Below are 19,710 nucleotides of genomic sequence, written 5' to 3'. Positions count from 1 at the left end.
GATAACCGAATCGTCCTAGAGCCGTAAAAAGTTGGTCCCAGCTGGTAAGGTCAAATGCCTTTTCGACATTGACCGAAAGTATTGCTAAATCGGGTCTGCTTTTCTTCCTATTCTCGATCCCTTGATTCCAAAAATATTCTATTATCGTAAATACCCTACGGATTATCTTGCAGATGTTTCTGCCCTTCATGAACCCCACCTGATCTTGATGTATCAGTGATCTGAGATGTTTTTTCATTCTATCGGACAATATAGAAATTAGAATTTTATAATCATTATTAAGGAGGGAAATAGGACTATAGGAAGTTACGTCTGTAGGGTCTCTGAAGATAAGAGTGATTGTGGAAGCAGTAAAATACTTTGAATCCATTTTATTTTCAATTAAATATTGATTAAACAGCTTTACCAAGGCAGGAGTTATATGTTCTTTTAAACATTTATATAGTTCGGTCGGGATAAAGTCAGGTCCTGGAGATTTACCCCCCTTGGCAGCTTGTATATGGGCTAAAACTTCATTGCTAGAGATGGGGGTATTTAGTTCTAAGAGATCCTGTGGGTTTAGGGCCGGGATGCTACATTTATTCCAAACTTTCTCTTTATTTTGTAAATTTACCTCTTATTAGTATAAAATCCCTTGATAGTACATAAAGAAACACTCTCTAATTATCTTTTGATCAGTAATCATCTGGTCGTTTACTCTAATTGCTGCTATAGAGTTATAGCTAGAATCATTTTTTGTTAATAGGAAAAGAAATTTGGCCGATTTTCCATAATTCCCTATGAATTTAGTTTTTTGTTTTCTATTTTCTTGTTTAGCCCTTAGCTTCAAAAACAGCTCTCTTTCTTGTCTATTCTTTAGATATTTCTCCGAAGTATTTTTAGTTGGTGAATTTATGTAGGATTCATAGCTGTTTTTCACCTGCCGTGCAAGCTGATTATCTCTAGCTAAAAAATTATTTCTCCATTAACAAAGAGACGATATAATTTCCCCTTTAATAAATGCCTTAAAAGCTTCCCAGTAAAACTCAGGCTTATTTATTGCTTCTCTATTATTATATGCATATTCCCTCTACTTTTCATTTAACCAATTATTAAAATGGCAATCATCTGCTAGATATCTAGGGGAAGATATCTAGGGGGGGAAAGTGTAAAATCTAAAGGGGGCGCGTGGATAGCAGTGTAATTGTAGGGAGATCACAGCATGTTCTGAAATCTCTATTTCTTTAATATCTGCTTTTATATTATTGCCCATCAAATTATCTGTTACCAGGAAAAGGTCTATCCGTGAGAATGACCAAAAGGTCTTCGAGTCACAGGTGTAAACTTTTTGGCCATATGCCATAGGTCTTGCAATTTTAAGTCTAGTATAAAAGACTTATAACATTTATTGTTTCTGGTTCTTATATTACTCTGTGACATTGAAAACCTATCTATGTTGGGACTAGGAGACATATTTAAATCACCCGCAACTATAATTTTTTTCCCATTGTAGTTCATCAATTTGGTTCGCAATTGTTCCCCAAATATAATATCTGGTTTATTTGGTCCATAGACATAACAAATAACAAAGTTAGTGCTTTGTATATTAATCTCAATAATTACAAACCTGGCAAGAGGATCTATATCTTGTGATATGATATGATATACTTTAGTTTATTATGGAAAAGGATACTAACACCCCTTTTACGTCCACAGTATGGTGTAGACAAGACTTCTCCTACCCAATTTGTTTTAAGTTTCACAATTTCCAAAGGTTTCAAATGTGTCTCTTGTACCCAGAGGCAGAACTTTTTTTCATTTTCTGCGATGAGATTTTTTTTAGTGAAAATTTTTCTGCAGTGTCTTTAAGAAGCTGGTGTTGCTGTGTTTGTTGCCCTTACTCGGTGTGCATGAGGACAGGTTCATGTACAGCCTGTGTATACACCATATAAACACGTCACAAACACCATACACACACACATACACCATACCTACACACACACATACACCCTACATACACACACACATACACCCTACACACACACACACACCCTACACACACACCATACACATACACCATACACACATACATACACCATACACACACACATACACACCATATACACACCATATACACACACACCAGCACATACCATAAACATACACACACACAACATATACACAAACACACCACATACACAACACATACCATACACACCATATACACACACACCTACCATACACACACAAACATATACACATACAACATATACACACACAACATATACACACACACCATATATATATATATATACACACACACACACACACCATATAAACACACACATACACACAAACCATATAAAAACACACACACACACACACACCATATACACACACACACACACAAACCATATAAACACACACACAGACACCATATACACACACACAAACCATATAAACACAAACACACACACCACATACACAACATATACACACACACACACCACATACACACACCGTATACACACACACACACTACACACACACCATATACACACACAAACTATACACACACACACACCATATACACACACACCACATTATATATATATATATATATATATAAACACACACACCATATACACACACGCACACACAGTATATATATATATATACACATATACACACAACATATACACACACACAACATAAACACACACACACTTATTAAAGAACAAAAACAAAATCTGTCTAAGTATTTTGATTGGCTCCTATACTCCTAGAATACATTTGTTAAGCCCTGACTTACCTTTTCTGCAATGTGCTGTTACCCTGTACCGCACTGGAGTTCAGGAAATGGAAGGAAATTAAAAAGAGAGGAACGTAGCAAATATTTCCATTGAGATAGAACGGAACAGTGACACCCGCAGGCAGAAATTAAAAGTGCAGGCAAAATGTTTTTTTTAACTGCCACTGCCGTTCTTTCTGCAGAGACCCTTCAGTTTCTGTGACAAGAACGCAGATCGCACAGTGAAAGCCCTGGGGTTCTTGTATTAAAGATATATGTGGGTGGAATTTATTTAACTGCTTTAGTATCCTTTTTCGTTTTATCGGTGATGTAATCCCCCCCATGTTCCATGATAATATATTTACACTTTCGGATACCATCATAATAACATATTTATTTGGATAGTCCTAACATACTGAAAAAGCAGGGGTGGGAGAGAGAGAAAAAAAAGGGCAAGAACACACCATCTATTACTGTACATCATTTAAAATATATATTTAACCTTTTGTTATTAGTAGCACTATCTTTTATTCTATTTTAAGTTATCTGCAAGCTATTTGAGCATCAATAGCGTTATTTAAAACTCTCGTTACCCCATTTGTCTCAGGTAAAAATTTTGCCGGATTGAGGAATCTGGCGTTGAATTTAGCTTTAATTAAGCGAGTGCAGAACGGAGCCATTTCCTTCCTTTTGGCAGCTGTTTCTGACAAATAATCTTGAAAGAGTAGAATTTTAAAATGGTCTATCCTGCACTCGCTCAATTTACGATAATTACTGAGGATAGTAACTTTATCTTGGAAGTTAAGATAATGTATTATTATAGGGCGACCCTTACTGTTACCTTTCATTTCTTTTCTGACTTTATCCGATGTGCTCTTTCTACAATTAAAGGGGTGTTCTCAGTTAAACCTAAAATTTGTGGAAGCTGCAAAGGAGAGGAGATCTATACACTAATTCTGTGTTTTCTGGTAGGCCTATCTATTGGGTTCTTGTAAAGCGCGGCTATTCACCCGTAAGGGTCTCAAGGTGCTGAGGGTTGCAGTTCAGTCGAAGAGCCAGGTCTTGAGGTCCTTTCTGAACTTAGTTAGGGTGGTAGCTTGTCTGAGGTGCAGCGGGAGGGTGTTCCAAGTCTTGGCTGCCAGGTGAGAGAAGGATCTGCCTCCCGCTGTGGTTTTCCTGATGCGGGGGATGACAACGAGGGCTTGGTCGGCCGATCGAAGTTGTCTGGTAGGGGTGTAGAAGATAACGTGGTGTTCAAGTATTCGGGACCAATGTTGTGGAGGGCCTTGAATGCGTGGGTGAGAAGCTTGAAGGTTATTCTTTTGTTGATGGGGAGCCAGTGCAGGTCCCGCAGGTGTTTGGTGATGTGGCATTGACAAGGGATGTCAAGGATTAGTCTGGCCGAGGAGTTCTGGATGCGCTGTAGTCTCTTTGGAGCTTGATGGTGGTGCCGGCGTAGAGTGCGCTACCATAGTCCAGTCGGCTGCTGACGAGGGCGTGAGTGACAGTCTTCCTTGGGATCCATTTGAAGATTTTTCGCAGCAGGTGAAGTGTGTGGAAGCAAGCAGAAGAGACGGCGTCCATGGAGAGCGATGAGACCAGGATGACGCCTAGATTTCGTGCATGGTCGGTGGGGGTTGGAGGGTGTCCGAGGGCTGTGGGCCACCATGAGTTATTCCAAGCGGATGTGGTGGGACCGAGGAGGAGGACTTCTGTCTTGTCTGCGTTCAACTTTAGGCAGTTGTAGTTCATCCAGGTGGCGACGGCTTTCAGCCCTTCGTGGACGTTTTTCTTGGCGGTGGTGGGGTCACTGGTGAGTGAGATGATTAGCTGGGTGTCGTCGGCGTAGGAGACGATGTTGAGGTTGTGTCGTCGGGCGATGGCGGAGAGAGGGGCCATGTAGATGTTGAATAGGGTAGGGCTCAGCGAAGAGCCCTGGGGTACACCGCAGCTGATTTTTGTGGACTTGGAGGTGAAGGGTGGGAGTCAGGGCAGTGGCTGTAGGAAAAAAGTTAACAAAGGGAGTTACCTGTGCTGTGCTGGTAGGCGGGGGGAGGGCAGTGGCTGTGGCATGGGAGAGACAAGCAGAGAGGAGAGCAGGCTAGAAGAGGCTGCAGTCTCAGAGTAAGGCAGCAGAAACTTCCATTAAATAGGTGCTGGGAGGTGGGAGGGCTGGGAGGCGGGGGCAGGGCAGTGACTGTAGGAAGAAAGTTAACAAAGGGAGTTACCTGTGCTGTGCTGGTAGGCAGGGGGAGGGCAGTGGCTGTGGCATGGGAGAGACAAGCAGAAAGGAGAGCAGGCTAGAAGAGGCCTATCACTTTAATGTTATTACGTCTTGATCAATCCTCCAGATCCTTAGTTCTTGCGTGCAGTACAGCTATTTCTCTTTCCTGGGCGGTGGCTTTACTATCCGTTACATTTAATTGGTCTTCTAAATTGGAAATCCTTATCTCAGCTTCTGAAAGCTTAGTTGAGAATATTCTAATTTCAGCTGTTAGATTAGCGATATTTCCTTTTTTATTCCTTTTAGTTGGGGATTCATTAGGTCAGCAATTTGCTGTACTAAAAAGATTGGTTATCTGTAGTATTCAAATGTATTTCTTCATTCATAGTCATACTTGTATCTGTGTTTTTAGATATATAAGCTTTTTTATCTTTAATTTTTGGGGCCATTGCAGGCGATTTGGATTTATTCAGTGAAACAAATGTATCCATTTCAGGGCTCGCTTGAGCCAGAGAATTCTAGTCACAGTGAAATACAGTAGATTTGACCTCTATACAAAATCAGCTTTAGTAATGAAACCTGTGCAATATAACCAATGTCAAAACAAGACACAAGTAAGTGAGTGATATTAACCCCTTAATGACCACAGCACTTTTCCATTTTCTGACCGTTTGGGACCAAGGCTATTTTTACATTTCTGCAGTGTTTGTGTTTAGATGTAATTTTCCTCTTACTCATTTACTGTACCCACACATATTATATACCGTTTTTCTCGCCATTAAATGGACTTTCTAAAGATACCATTATTTTCATCATATCTTATAATTAACTATAAAAAAAAAATATAAAATATGAGGAAAAAATGGAAAAAAACACACTTTTTCTAACTTTGACCCCCAAAATCTGTTACACATCTACAACCACCAAAAAACACCCATGCTAAATAGTTTCCAAATTTTGCCCTGAGTTTAGAAATACCCAATGTTTACATGTTCTTTGCTTTTTTTGCAAGTTATAGGGCAATAAATACAAGTAGCACTTTGCTATTTCCAAACCACTTTTTTTCAAACTTAGCGCTAGTTACATTGGAACACTGATATCTTCCAGGAATCCCTGAATATCCCTTGACATGTATATATTTTTTTTTAGAAGACATCCCAAAGTATTGATCTAGGCCCATTTTGGTATATTTCATACCACCATTTCACCACCAAATGCGATCAAATAAAAAAAAAAATTCACTATTTCACACATTTTGTTACAAACTTTAGCTTTCTCACTGAATTTATTTACAAACAGCTTGTGCAATTATGGCACAAATGGTTGTAAATGCTTCTCTGTGATCCCCTTTTTTCATAAATAGCAGACATATATGGATTTGGTGTTGCTTTTTGGTAATTAGAAGGCCGCTAAATGCCACTGCGCACCACATGTGTATTATGCCCAGCAATGAAGGGGTTAATTAGGGAGCATGTAGGGAGCTTGTAGGGTTAATTTTAGCTTTATTGTAGTGTAGTAGACAACCCTAAGTATTGATCTAGGCCCATTTTGGTATATTTCATGCCACCATTTCACCGCCAAATGCGAATAATTAAAAAAAAAAAAGTAAAATTTTTCACAATTTTAGGTTTCTCACGGAAATCATTTACAAACAGCTTGTGCAATTATGGCACAAATGGTTGTAAATGCTTCTCTGGGATCCCCTTTCTTCAGAAATAGCAGACTTATATGGCTTTGGCATTGCATTTTGGTAATTAGAAGGCCTCTAAATGCCGCTGCGCATCACACGTGTATTATGGCTAGCAGTGAAGGGGTTAATTAGGTAGCATGTAGGGAGCTTGCAGGGTTAATTTTAGCTTTAGTGTAGAGATCAGCCTCCCACCTGACACATTACACCCCCTGATCACTCCCAAACAGCTCTCTTCCCTCCCCCACCCCACAATTGTCCCTGCCATGTTAAGTACTGGCAGAAAGTCTGCCAGTACTAAAAAAAAAAGCTATCCTTGATAAAAAAAAATTTTTTAAAAGGCATATTTACATATGCTGCTCTGGAGGATCCCCCCTTAGCCCCCAACCTCCCTGATACCCCCCAGACAGCTCTTTAACCATCCCCTCTAACTTATTAGTAGCCATCTTTGGTACTGGCAGCTGTCTGCCAGTACCCAGTTTATAGTAAAATATTTGTTTTTTTTTATTTTTATAAATATTGTTCTGTAGTGTAGCTTGCCCCCACAAAAGACCAACCCCCCACCCCACCCCCAGATCTCTTAGATCGAAAATACTTTCGATCTTTTTGCCCCTCACTGCAACTTTTTTCACATACTTTTTCTGTAGTGTAGCGGTTCCCACCCGCTTCCTACCCGCGCGCACCCCCCCGTGCACGCGCGCGCACCTGGCATTCCCGCCCACGATCCCGCCCCCCTCCACATCATACGGCAAATCGATGGCCGCCCACCCGCCTCCCAGACTGGCTCCCACCCACCAACGAAACAGAGTGGCTCTCTCTGCATCAGATGGCCAAGGGGGGTTATTGCAGGATGCCTCGATGTTGAGGCATCACTGCAATAACCGGAAAGCAGCTGGAAGCGAGCAGGATCGCTTCCAGCTGCTTTCCAGACCGAGGACGTACGCCATACGTCCTCAGGCGTTAAGTGTATTTTTTTTGAGGACGTATGGCGTACGTCCTTGGTCGTTAAGGGGTTAAAGGGACACTGAACCCAAATTTTTTCTTTCGTGAGTCAGATAGAGCATGAAATTTTAAGCAACTTCCTAATTTACTCCTATAATCAAATTGTCTTCATTCTCTTGGTATCTTTATTTGAAACAACCTGGTGAACAACCTGGGTTGTCCTTGCTGATTGGTGGATACATTCATCCACCAATAAAAAAAAGTGCTGTACAGCGGTCTCAACCAAAAAAAAAGCATAGATGCCTTCTTTTTCAAATAAAGATAGCAAGAGAACACAGAAAAATTGATAATAGGAGTAAATTAGAAAGTTGCTTAAAATTGCATGCTCTATCTGAATCACAAAAGAAAAAATTTGGGTTCAGTGTCCCTTTAAGAAAAAAAACACCTCTAACAGTGTAGTGCAAATATGCCCCTACAAAGGGGAATTTAGAGTTTCAGTACCAAAATTTAAACAAAAATATTTTATGGCATACCTTTGCATTCCTTACCCAGAGTTAAATTTACCATTATATCATTAGACTTTTCAAAATTCAAAAACTATATTATACCATAAGGAATCTTTACTTTTAATTTGTACCTTTTAATGGTTAATTATTGTTAACTAGATTGCTATACTAAATTTCTATACTGTAGAACTTATAATTGTATATGAAATTAGTTGGTGGTATAGTATAAAGCTTAAATTCTAAAGGTAACCAGAAATTAAAACTAGCAGAGAAAGGACCTTTTCCAATAAATCTCTATAATATATTACCAAGTACAGAACCACTGCTTGTATACTTATTTGAGTCTTATTCCCAATGCCTTTTTACGGATCTATATCAATCCATGACTCAATTTTAAGGCATGTGATATTGTGATAATAAAATGAAGATTTTAACAACCGGTGCTGTCCCCTGATTCTCGTCCAGAAGTCAAAAGTACCTCCTTAGATTTTTCCCTTTAGTGGGCCGGCTCTGTTTTAAGACAATAAGTTCTCTCACACAAATCTTTTGGTTAATCCTCCATATTATATTTCTGGAAAGATCTGTTTTTACCCAGGAGATCTTGTCCCTCTGAGCTATCTCAGATATCCGGTTCACTTCAACAACAGTGATAATGTTCCACCTTGTTCCCCTTGTTATGTTCTCGGTATTTGCCCAGCATTTAACAAGGATACCGCTTCCCAGCCTGTGGGTGCGGTAGTATAGTACTCCGCAATACTCAGTATCACCCCCTACTGATACCCTTTACTCTGGCTACTTTCCTTCATCAGGTAGGGGTGCGGGATATTACCTAGGTTCTGGGGTTATAGGTGGCCAAAGTACGGCTATAATTCAACTTTTAGTGTCACACTACTGGGGAGGTATAAAACACCACAAAATCCTGATAGGGATCAAAAATGATACTTGCGTTTATGGTTGTGTTGTGGACTAGCTGCCTACTCCGTCCCAGCCCGTGGGTGGAGTTTGTCGCCAAAGCAGTTTCACCGCCAAGTGTAGTCTCAGATGGAAGTTAGCAGATGGAAGTGTAGTCCCTTGCAAAAATACTGCAATGGACCAATGCTATCAGCTGTATATATCCTATAGCACAATCTGAAACCGGAGTTTCCCTCCTCATATACCTCTCTCGACAGTTAGTGTCACCTTATGCCCCTATTGCGCTGCAGGCACCTCGCAAGTGATATTTCTTCAGCAAAATCCCGCCAGTTGTGGCTCCAAGGATAGGTCAGCTTGAGCTTCTTCCCACTGTACCTCTATTAGTACAGGAGTGCCAGGGCAATTGGGCAGGTAGCCTTTGGCCAGAGTTCCGATGTCGGATACACTTGCGTGTGGTGTGTACAAGCTTCCAGGCCCAGTGGAATTTAGGCCAAGGAAATCTCCGCTTCTCGTGGGTCAGACGGACAGCGCGTTCTTCGTGAACAGCTCACCAGCACCTACACGATGCTTGCTCCTCCCACTGGAACAAGTTCAAGCCCAAAATTTCAATACTTAAAGGGAAATGAAACCCAATTTTTTTATTTCAGATAGAACATACAATTCTAAAGAACTTTCTATTTTACTTCTACTATCAAATATGCTTCATTCTTTTGGTATCCTTTGTTGAAGGAGCAGCAATGCACTGCTGGGAGATGGCGGAACACATCTGATAAGCCAATGACAACAGGCATATATGTGCAGCCACCAATAAGCAGCTAGCTCCCAGCAGTGCATTGCTGTGCCTGAGCCTACCTAGATATGCTTTTCAATAAAGGATATCAAGAGAGCAAAGCAAATTAGATAACAGATGTAAATTAAAGAACATTGTTTAAAAGTGTATGCTCTATCTGAATAATAAAGAGACATGAAACCGCAAGCTTTTCTTTCAAGTATTGGCTATAGAAAAGCTATGTGAACATTTATAGCAGAAGAAATTACACTCTCAGTGGGAGGTAGCAGAGATAAGTAATACAATGTTAATTTTGTAATAGTTCTCTCTAAGTATTGGTCTTTGGTATACAGACAAGAATAAGATATGGAAGTGTGTGTGTACGGAAAGTAATAAAATAAAGGAGATGTGATTTCCCTGCAAGCTCCACCCAAAACAATGGGTTTAGTGGCAAAGAACAAAATCAGCTATTTCATATACAAAAAATAAACCTGAATGAGCAATTTCTCATACATTTTATACTAGGCTGCTGGAATAACAAATTATTTATAAACACATTACAGTGAAACCAATTTTATAGTGCACTGTTCCTTTGCTATCTGTTATAAAAACAAAAGGATTTCCAGAAATACCTGACAGTATGATATATCTGATAAGGATTTTTTTTCTTAGATTGCTTGCTGTATGTAACATCAGCCTCAAGTAGCCCTTAGAGGATTTCTCAACCTGAACATAGGAGAATCAGTGGGCCAGCTCAATGTTCATACTTAGTCCATCCACAATCCTGATTGGTTAATAAGCGTAAACTACCAATTCTTCTATAAATAGACGAGAAACACTTAGGAAGAAGCATAAAATCAGCAAACAGATGAAAAGAGGTTTGTTTATGTCAGTCGGAAAAAGCTGAAGACTCTCTAGTCTTCCGGAATGGTAAAATCAGGGAACTTTTTTATTGTTTTCCAGCAATTTAGCAGGATTAGAAGTTGGTTAATTGTAGATGCATAAGAAAGGCATACACATGAGGAATCTTTTAGATGTGATAATATTTAGTTGTGTGTTTGCATTGATGTGGTCACAGAAAAGGTTTGTAAACTTAAAGGGCCATAATACCCAAATGTTTAATCACTTGAAAGTGATGCAGCATAGCTGTAAAAAGCTGACTAGAAAATATCATCTGAACATCTCTATGTAAAAAAGAAAGATATTTTACCTCAAAAGTTCCTCAGTAGCCACCTCCCATTGCAAAGGATTTCTAAGCAGCATTTTAGTATGTCTGTCCTGGGACAGCTGAAAGGATGAGCCTCGTGAACTCTCATATTATTTCACCAATCAGGTAAAGGAAGCTTACTATGAAATCTCATGAGAGTTAAGTGAAATCTCATGAGATCACAGTAAAAGAGTTCATGACCTCAGCGCTGCTGATGCTGATTGGCTGCTGTTCATTTCTTCATTTTTTTTTTTTTTTTTACCTGCAGCTGGGAGCAGGTGAAGTATAAATTTTTACACAGAACTTACACTGCTGAGCTGAGGAGATTGTGAGGTAAAATATCTTCCTTTTTTACATAGAGATGCTCAGGTGATATTTTCCTGTCAGCTTTTTACAGTTATACTGCATCAGTTTCAAGTGATTTAGCATATGAGTATTATGTCCCTTTAAGGGAAGTATTTTCATGGAGGGTGGACATGTTGATGTGTTTGGGGGAGTTTAATGGGGAGACTACAGGTGTACAACTGCTTTTTGCTGTAGCTCCAAAAAAATGGGTCTACAGCATTTCACACAACGACAACAGCCCAAAACACTGTCTCTATTATGTTCTAGAGCAGTGAGAGGAGGTGGGAATACTGAAGGGGCACTAATAGGCATGAGAAGTGTAAGGGGGTGCTGGGACTACCATAGGGGGCGCTAGTAAGCAAGCAGCAAAATAGGAGGCTAGTGGGCTCTCCAGGCACAATAATAGCAGTTTACAAAACTTTTGCCTAGGTGCCTAAAGTGAAACAACTTTATCATTTTGAATTTTAACTTTTACCGCTCTTTTTTTTTAAAGGTTTTTCCTTTTATGAGTTAAGGTTTATCAACAACTTACACTCTCTCTGTGATAAATTGCAGCCACTTGTATGGAAGGCTTGTATTCTTTATGCACTACATAAGACTTTGGTAGGTAGAATACACTTTGTATAAAGTTTGTTTATTTGTGCAGTTTTAAAACTATGCTCCCAGTAGGGTGCATAAAAATACATTATTACAAATATCATATATTATAAATTATTTGAGGAATAATCTATCTAAAGATAGTTTTTGATTAAAAATACATTATAGTTTAAAGGTTATTCATCCTAAAATAATCATGGCTGCAACGTTTACATTTTTGGTAAATGAATTCCATTGATTCCCAAAGTCATGTTTTCCCAGAGGTTTCTGTAAGATTATTTTGGACTATTTTTTTATTTAGAAGACACATTCACTGAGGCTTAGTTTTTCAGTTCTCATAACTGTGATTTTTTGCATGCCGATATAACATGACTCTTCTTCACATCAAAAATAAAATAAACATACAAATTTGAGAGAAAAAAATGTAGCCACAAATCAGCAAGTGCTAACATGGTGCTGATCCAAAGCTTACATTCCTGATTTTTCAAATAAAGATACTAAGAGTACAAAGAAAAATTGATAATAGGAGTAAATTAGAAAGTTGCTTAAAATTGCTTGCTCTATCTGAATTGTGCAAGAAAAAAAAATGTGTTTCATATCCCTTTAATCCCATTGTTCCTCTACAAACCTATTAACACCAAAGTAACCGCTTACCTCTTAAAGTAACACTAAATTCCAAAATAAACTTTCATTCAGATAGAACACCCAAGTTTAAAAAATAAAAATGTGAACATTTTTTATATGTACATTTTTGAGGCACTAGCTCCAACCGAGCATGTGCAAGAGTGCACTATATGTAGGTATATACATTTTGTGATTGGCTAATTGCTCTTACATGGTTGGTGCAGGGGGAGGGAAAATGTAATTAACTTTGAAAAAATCAACTACTCATATGAAATTCAAAGCAAGTGCTATTGCCTTGTCTTTTATTATGTATAATGTCAATTATGCAACTCTCCTGTATCCAATGGTCCTTGAAGTGCTAAGTTTCAGGAGGTTCAATGAATAGAATTTTTTTTGGAGTGCAATAAATCTACACAATAAACTAAGTGTGTGGAAGGAGGGGCATGCAGTAAAAATGAAAGTGAAGCTTAAAATGTTATTCTTTTATTTAATTATTTTTCTCCTTCTAATAAAGTATAGTAGAAACATTTTCCAAATATGGAGATAGTTTGCACTGCAAAACTTTAATAATTATCAATGTATTTCTAATAATTTGAAAAGTTATTACTCTTAAAATGAAACTTTCATCTAGTTGCAAGTATTAAGGGTAGGGTGTTTTTTCCCCTCTTTTTTTTGCTCCATTGACTTCTATGGAGGAATATGTTACCGCAAAGGCAGTATTCTGTTTGTTTTTTTGAGAGCATCGGGTTAGCGCGCAAGCTGTTTACTTTCAACTTTGAATACAAGCGTGCAATAAGCTTACTAGTTAGTGCTCGAGCAGGAGCTTTAAATACCACTCCACTTGTAATCTGGCCCTCAATGTGGTATACAAGACCTAGTTCGTAAGGGAAGCGCTAACACTTACGCTCCTTCGCTGTCAAATTTTGTGAAAAAAAGCGTAATAGTATATATGCACATACGGGCATGGGATTTAAGTCTAAGACATTTTTTTTTCCCAAAATTTGGCAGCGAAGGAGCGTAAGTGTTAGCACTTCCCTTACGAATAGGGCATGCTGTAAAGCAAAATAAATGAGAGAAACATGTTTAATATTTAATACTGCATATGTATGTGAACAGAATCACAAAATAAGGGTGTCTATTTGTAATTTACAAATTATATAACTTGTAAATTGGATCCTGACTAATAGAACAGATGTTCGTGCTTACATTTGTGTACTTGCTTGTAACTACTCAAGAGCAGGGATTGGCTCAACTGGTTGTCCAATGGGATGAGGGTTGGCCCTTGAAAAAGGGCGCTTGTTTTTACCATTTTTATCAGCTAAGATTACGGCTGAAAAGCCGAAACGCGTCAGCTGTTTCCTTCCTCCCATCTCCAATTTGGGCAAAAGTTAAAGCCATTGCTATTACTTGGGAGTTATAGCAGTGCTTGAACCACTCAAATTTTGAGCAGCAGGAATGTGATTGTTTGCAACCTGCTATTTATAGCAGCTAGATATGTGCATTCAGGGCCACATTCAGCTCTTTTCGGAATCGCAATTATTTTTGTGAAAGTGCAACAAACAGAGATCTGTGCAAATCCAGATCTCAGTGTGTTGAGAACTTTCACAAGAATAATTGCAGCTCACTACTTTGAACTTTCATTGCTCTTGAAAAAGAAGGATGTGCCGTTGAAACGAGTTGGGCTATTAAAATATAGGCAGGAGACAGGGGGGTCCGGAACACGGTCAGACCAACGGTCCGTGTGTGCAAACAAGCAATTCAAAGTGCTCTGCTATTGGTAAGGCTCGGAGTGCCGTAGCTAGGCGGCGGATCACACCGTGGGGTCATATGAAGGAAAAAATGAATGCAGGCACTCATGGGTGAGAGACATAAAAACGTACATTTTATTAGTACATAGAATAAAATAGATAGTGTTCAAAAACAGAGGGCAGGCAGGGATGCAAGCAAACGCATTTCGCGCCCCCTAGTGGCGCTTATTCATAGACTAGTGTGAGGGATCATTAGGAGAGAATTTATACCCAAAATGTGAAACAATAAATTAACCCCTAATATCCCAACAACAATGCAGAGAGAATTAATTAAAAGTAACATTAAAGAGTTAAAAAAATGAATTAAAACTAATGTAATACCTCAATTCCACTGTTTATCATTATTCATTTTTTTAACTCTTTATTGTTGTTTTTAATTAATTCTCTCTACATTGCTGTTGGGATATTAGGGGTTAATTTATTGTTTCACATCTTGGGTATAAATTCTCTCCTAATGATCCCTCACACTAGTCTATGAATAAGCGCCACTAGGGGGCGCGAAATGCGTTAGACTGCTTGCCTCCCTGCCTGCCCTCTGTTTTGGAACACTATCTATTTTATTCTATGTACTAATAAAAGGTACGTTTTTATGTCTCTCACCCATGAGTGCCTGCCTTCATTTTTTCCTTCCTATTAAAATATAGATAGAGCTTTTAAATCTTTGTGATTGGCTTGAACCTGTTTATCCGTTTGACCACAATAAAGCTTTTTGACTTCATATGTTCCCTGTGAGTATTTTCCATTTGGAATTATGTATTGCAATATTGTGGATATCTTCTTTCAGAAATTTAAAGAGGAAATAAAAGTGCATAAAGAATCCCCTGAAGACCTGCGTACAAGCATTCTACAAATATCAGTTCTGGGAGAAACTGAAGGAGGCAGCGGTTTTCTTCCCTTCACAAGGGGAGTATCCATATATATTGTTTTTTGTTGACAGTCATGTTATTTCCCTATTCAGTTTAAGGAAGTTTACTAAGAAATCTCATGAGATCACAGAAAAGCAATGCATAACCACAGCACTGATGATGCTGATTGGCTATTGTTTTTTCCCCAACTTGCAGCACAACAGTAGCTTGAGTATAACTGTTACCAAAGCACTTACTCTTGTAAGCTGAAGAAATTTTCAGGTAAAATATGTTCCTTTTTTACATACAGATGTTTTACAGTAAGGCTGCATAACTTTCAAGTGCTTTAGCATAGGAATTATCGCCCTTTAAAGGAAACTTAAGCCAATTTTTTTCTTTCATGGTTCAAATAGAGCATGCAATTTTAAACAACTTTCTAATTTACTTCTATTATCAATTTTTCTTTGTTCTCTTAGTATCATTATTTGAAAAAGCAAGAAGATAAGCATAGGGGAAGCTCATCTTTGGTTCAGCCATTGGGTAGCGCTTGTTGATTGGTAGCTAAATGTAGTCACCAATCAGCAAGCGCTATCCAGGGTTCTGAACCAAAAACGGGACGGCTCCTATGCTTACATTCCTGCTTTATCAAATAAAGATACCAAGAGAATGAAGAAAAATTGATAATAGGAGTAAATTAGAAAGTTGCTTAAAATTGCATGCTCTATCTGAATCACGAAAGAAAAAAATTGGGTTCAGTGTCCCTTTAAGGATAAGTTTAATATTGTCAATGAGTAAGACTGACCTGTCATGTTGCAGGTCCTCTGATTACTCTCAAAATGGTATTGTCTCCGAGCCTGTGCAATGTATTCAGCTGCTTCTCTTTCCTGGATTTCTCTAATTTTTTTTTGTGCATACTTTCCTAAGATGTAAACACCTAGAAAAAGGTGATATTGAATAAGCAAAAAAACTAAACAAAAGTTCAAGTTACAATACAAACTGTCAAGAAATCTAGTTGAGTATATGCCTCAGAATATAGATGATAAACCTAAATTTAATTAGCAAGTGTAGAATATAAATGGTAACAATGCTAATATATACTGTATATAAACACATGTAACAATAATACGTTTATAAGAGACTTTGAACTTTTATGCAGCAGATTCGTTGTTTTCTTTAAAATCTACATTAGATGCATTTGGTATGTATTAATACAATTCAACAAAATCAGCACATTTCTCAAATACGCTCAACATAACCTTCACTAAATATTGTGATGTAACAACAAGATTTGTTTTTGTCACACACATATATATATATACACACACACACACGTTGTTGCTGATAATGTCACAAAAACTCACAGAGGGTAATAAGGCAAAAGTCTGGAATTTCTGGACTTCATGTGACAATTACTAAACTTTATGGCTGCAATACTAGAATCCAATACAGGTATACCTCGCTTTACAGAGGTTCAGTAATACAGCAAGGATTATTAAACAATACTATACTCATTGCGTATGCAAGAAAAGCGACTGGCACCATTTTGTTATGCTGTTTACAGCATTCCAGTGCACTCTGTGTCTCAGTGTCTTAGTCTAATCTAGCAAATTTTACTGCAGTAATTTTCCCCATTTTACAGGTACTGTATAGGTTTTATTGAATACTGTACTGCACTGTGCTAGTATTAAACTAAACATAGCGCTATTGCACACCTAATACAGGTAGCCCTCAGTTTACGCCGGGATTAGGTTCCCGAAGGAATGGTTGTAAATCGAAACCGTTGTAAATTGAAACCCAGTTTATAATGTAAGTCAATGGGAAGTGAGGGAGATAGGTTCCAGGCCCCTCTCAAAATTGTCATAAGTAACACCTAATACATTATTTTTAAAGCTTTGAAATGAAGACTTTAAATGCTAAACAGCATTATAAACCTAATAAAATAATCACACAACACAGAATATATAATTAAACTAAGTTAAATGAACAAAAACATTTGCTAAACAGCATTATAAACCTAATAAAATAATCACACAACGCAGACTTCACTTGCATTTTTCTGCAAACAGTTCTTTCTATGCATTCCAATCTAGACTGATTTATAGACAGGAAGATCTTGTTCCTTTGAAATCTGCTCGATAGCTCAGGTCTGGTTAAACTGATTAATTACAGCTTGCTTGGCTTTGCTGCAACACAAGCAGACAGCGCCACCTACTGGCTATTTTAATAAATGCACTGCTTCTCAATGCTTTCAATAGCAGTCACATGACTGGAAAAAAAGGTTGTTATTCTGAAACGGTGTAAATTGAACCGTTGTAAAACGAGGGCCACCTGTACATGTTGGTTCAAACATGTTTTTAAGTTGTTAAACACACTGGTAAGTGAAAAGAAAGCAAAAACTGCCTTGTTTCATTATAAGGCGGTTTTCACTTTACATCGGGTCTCCGGTCCCTAACCCGCTTTATGAGCAAGGTATACCTGTATATTGGAATGATATCATAAAATAACTAATGAAAAGGGGTATTCAGTGTAGCTCTATTTCTGTATAGCTGATACAATCTATTCTATTAACTGAATTAAGCAGATGAAGACAAGCAAGTTACCTCCTACAAAAGCACCAAAGAAAATAAATTTTTTCTTGTGACGTTTCATAAAATTCCACACTGACAGCATGTCTATGGATACTGTCCTGTAAAAGGAAAGGAGAAAACAAGAACACTCAGTAATCGGATAGCATGAAATCACCTATGTGAATACGTTTTGATACTGGTAGTTAAAAGAATCTAGCTTTAAAGGAACATAGAAATACAAAAATAAAATCTTCTAATGTGCTGGAGCATTTTACTAAAGCACTAGTGTTTGTATATAACTATGCGTTTAACCCCTGCAATGGGGTTAACTGTTAAAAGTCAGCTGCAAAGCAGCAACACACTACTGGCAGCCAATGACAAACGACATGAGTGTAGCCACCAATCATCAGTAAATTGAATAGTCTCCTAAAATGACATGCTCTGTCTGAATTTCAAATGTCTATTTTTGACCTCCAAGTATCTTTAATGTACTAGAATGTGCATTAATATTAAATAATGTAACAATATTTTTGGCATAGTTAGTATGGTGAATTATTGCGCATTGTGCAACTTCACACGTTTAAATACATAAAAAGCTATGAAAATGTTTTTTACTTTGGCATTTCTTCCTAAGGCAACACATTGGAAAATATTTAAAGTCACCTGCTTTAGGCTAGTTGAGGATTTCTGAAATTACACTTTAAAGGTTGTCACAGTAGGATTTCTGAAATAGTTAATGCATAAAACAAAGATAACAAGAACACATATATTATGGGAATATTTGAAAAGACCTAAATGTGATAGTAATTAATAAAGGGGAAAATCATATGAATGAGGTCAAGGTCAAGAGTAGAGAGAAATAGATATTTGAGTGATCTCTTTATTGGAAAGGGCAGGTGTACTAGACAAAATGTGTTTAGTAAAGGCTAAAGGACAAGGGCACCCTCCAGTAAGGACAATCTTCTCAGTTTCTGTAATGTAGCACAGCTTATTCACTAAAACTAGGAGAAATACATAAAATGATTGGCAAGCAGCTCCATGTGATATTACAGGAATTACAAAGAATTTTCTCAAATGATATTTGTTTGCATGTTTAATTATTCTATAGGAATGATATCTAGGAAAATAGCACCTAATATAACGTGCTGCTCTGTTGTACTTTAACATTTATGGGGCGATAGCCATAGTGCAGATTTGTTCTGTACGAAGCTACTTGTAATGGTAAGTTTTGATTTTTTAATAAAGTATAGAGTAAGTGCGTGTGATACAGGGCTATCGTTGTGTGTATATATAATAGTGAGCCTGGCGTGTAGTGAGTGAGACCGCTCTTTGTACTGCTCCCATACTCAGCTGTCAGCCGCACCTCCTCTCCTGCCCGGGACTGTAACACAGTGACACAGCGCACCTGTTTGCAATCTTCCCCGGATACGCGGACAAAGCTTCCTAGTTCCGGGGCACAATGTGACCGGCACATGGCTGGGGACAGAGGTGAGACAGGCGGAGCAGAGAGAGGGCAAAACAATGTATAGCGAGGTAGCTTTCTGTCGCCAGTATAAGTGGTATCTGATTTAGTAACATTATTGTATTTGTAAATTAGCGAAGCTGGGGAATGACAGATTAATATACTGAAGACTACGCGCTGCTGTGTTAGTCGTCTAAAGCTTACACAAACCGATTTCTTTGCTTGCCACAAGAAAGCATTAAACAAACTAGGGGTATATATGTGGCATTTTTTTACTCTTCCAAACTCATATTAAGATTAGAGACAAGTTTTATGTGGTGAATTAAATGGACATGAAACCCAACATTTTTCTTTCATGATTTAGATAGATCATGCCATTTTTAAACAAGTATCTAATTTGCTGAATTCCTTGTTCCTTTGTGGAAAAAGAAGCAACCCACTATTG

The 19,710-nt window shown here is 38.1% G+C and overlaps 2 protein-coding genes across 2 annotated transcripts in view; one reads left to right on the top strand and one right to left on the bottom strand.

Moving 5' to 3' along the window:
* PEX3 (peroxisomal biogenesis factor 3) overlaps window positions 1-19,219 on the bottom strand; it is a 166,654-nt gene extending 147,435 nt beyond the window's left edge. The window contains exons 1-3 of the mRNA XM_053710643.1: window positions 19,150-19,219; window positions 17,837-17,922; window positions 16,039-16,170 (exon numbers count right to left, since the gene is read on the bottom strand). Of these exons, the coding sequence (XP_053566618.1) occupies window positions 16,039-16,170; window positions 17,837-17,906 (202 nt within the window). The 5' untranslated portion in view covers window positions 17,907-17,922; window positions 19,150-19,219. The remainder of the gene's footprint in view (window positions 1-16,038; window positions 16,171-17,836; window positions 17,923-19,149) is intronic.
* A 22-nt stretch (window positions 19,220-19,241) lies between these two features.
* The window catches only part of ADAT2 (adenosine deaminase tRNA specific 2), a 69,498-nt gene continuing 69,029 nt past the window's right edge, over window positions 19,242-19,710 (top strand). Inside the window, exon 1 of the mRNA XM_053710642.1 lies at window positions 19,242-19,291. The gene's annotated coding sequence lies outside the window, so the exon portion shown is untranslated. The remainder of the gene's footprint in view (window positions 19,292-19,710) is intronic.

Source organism: Bombina bombina, chromosome 4, assembly GCF_027579735.1.
Source record: "Bombina bombina isolate aBomBom1 chromosome 4, aBomBom1.pri, whole genome shotgun sequence".
Lineage (NCBI taxonomy): Eukaryota > Metazoa > Chordata > Amphibia > Anura > Bombinatoridae > Bombina > Bombina bombina.
This window is presented reverse-complemented; position numbering and strand designations above follow the sequence as displayed.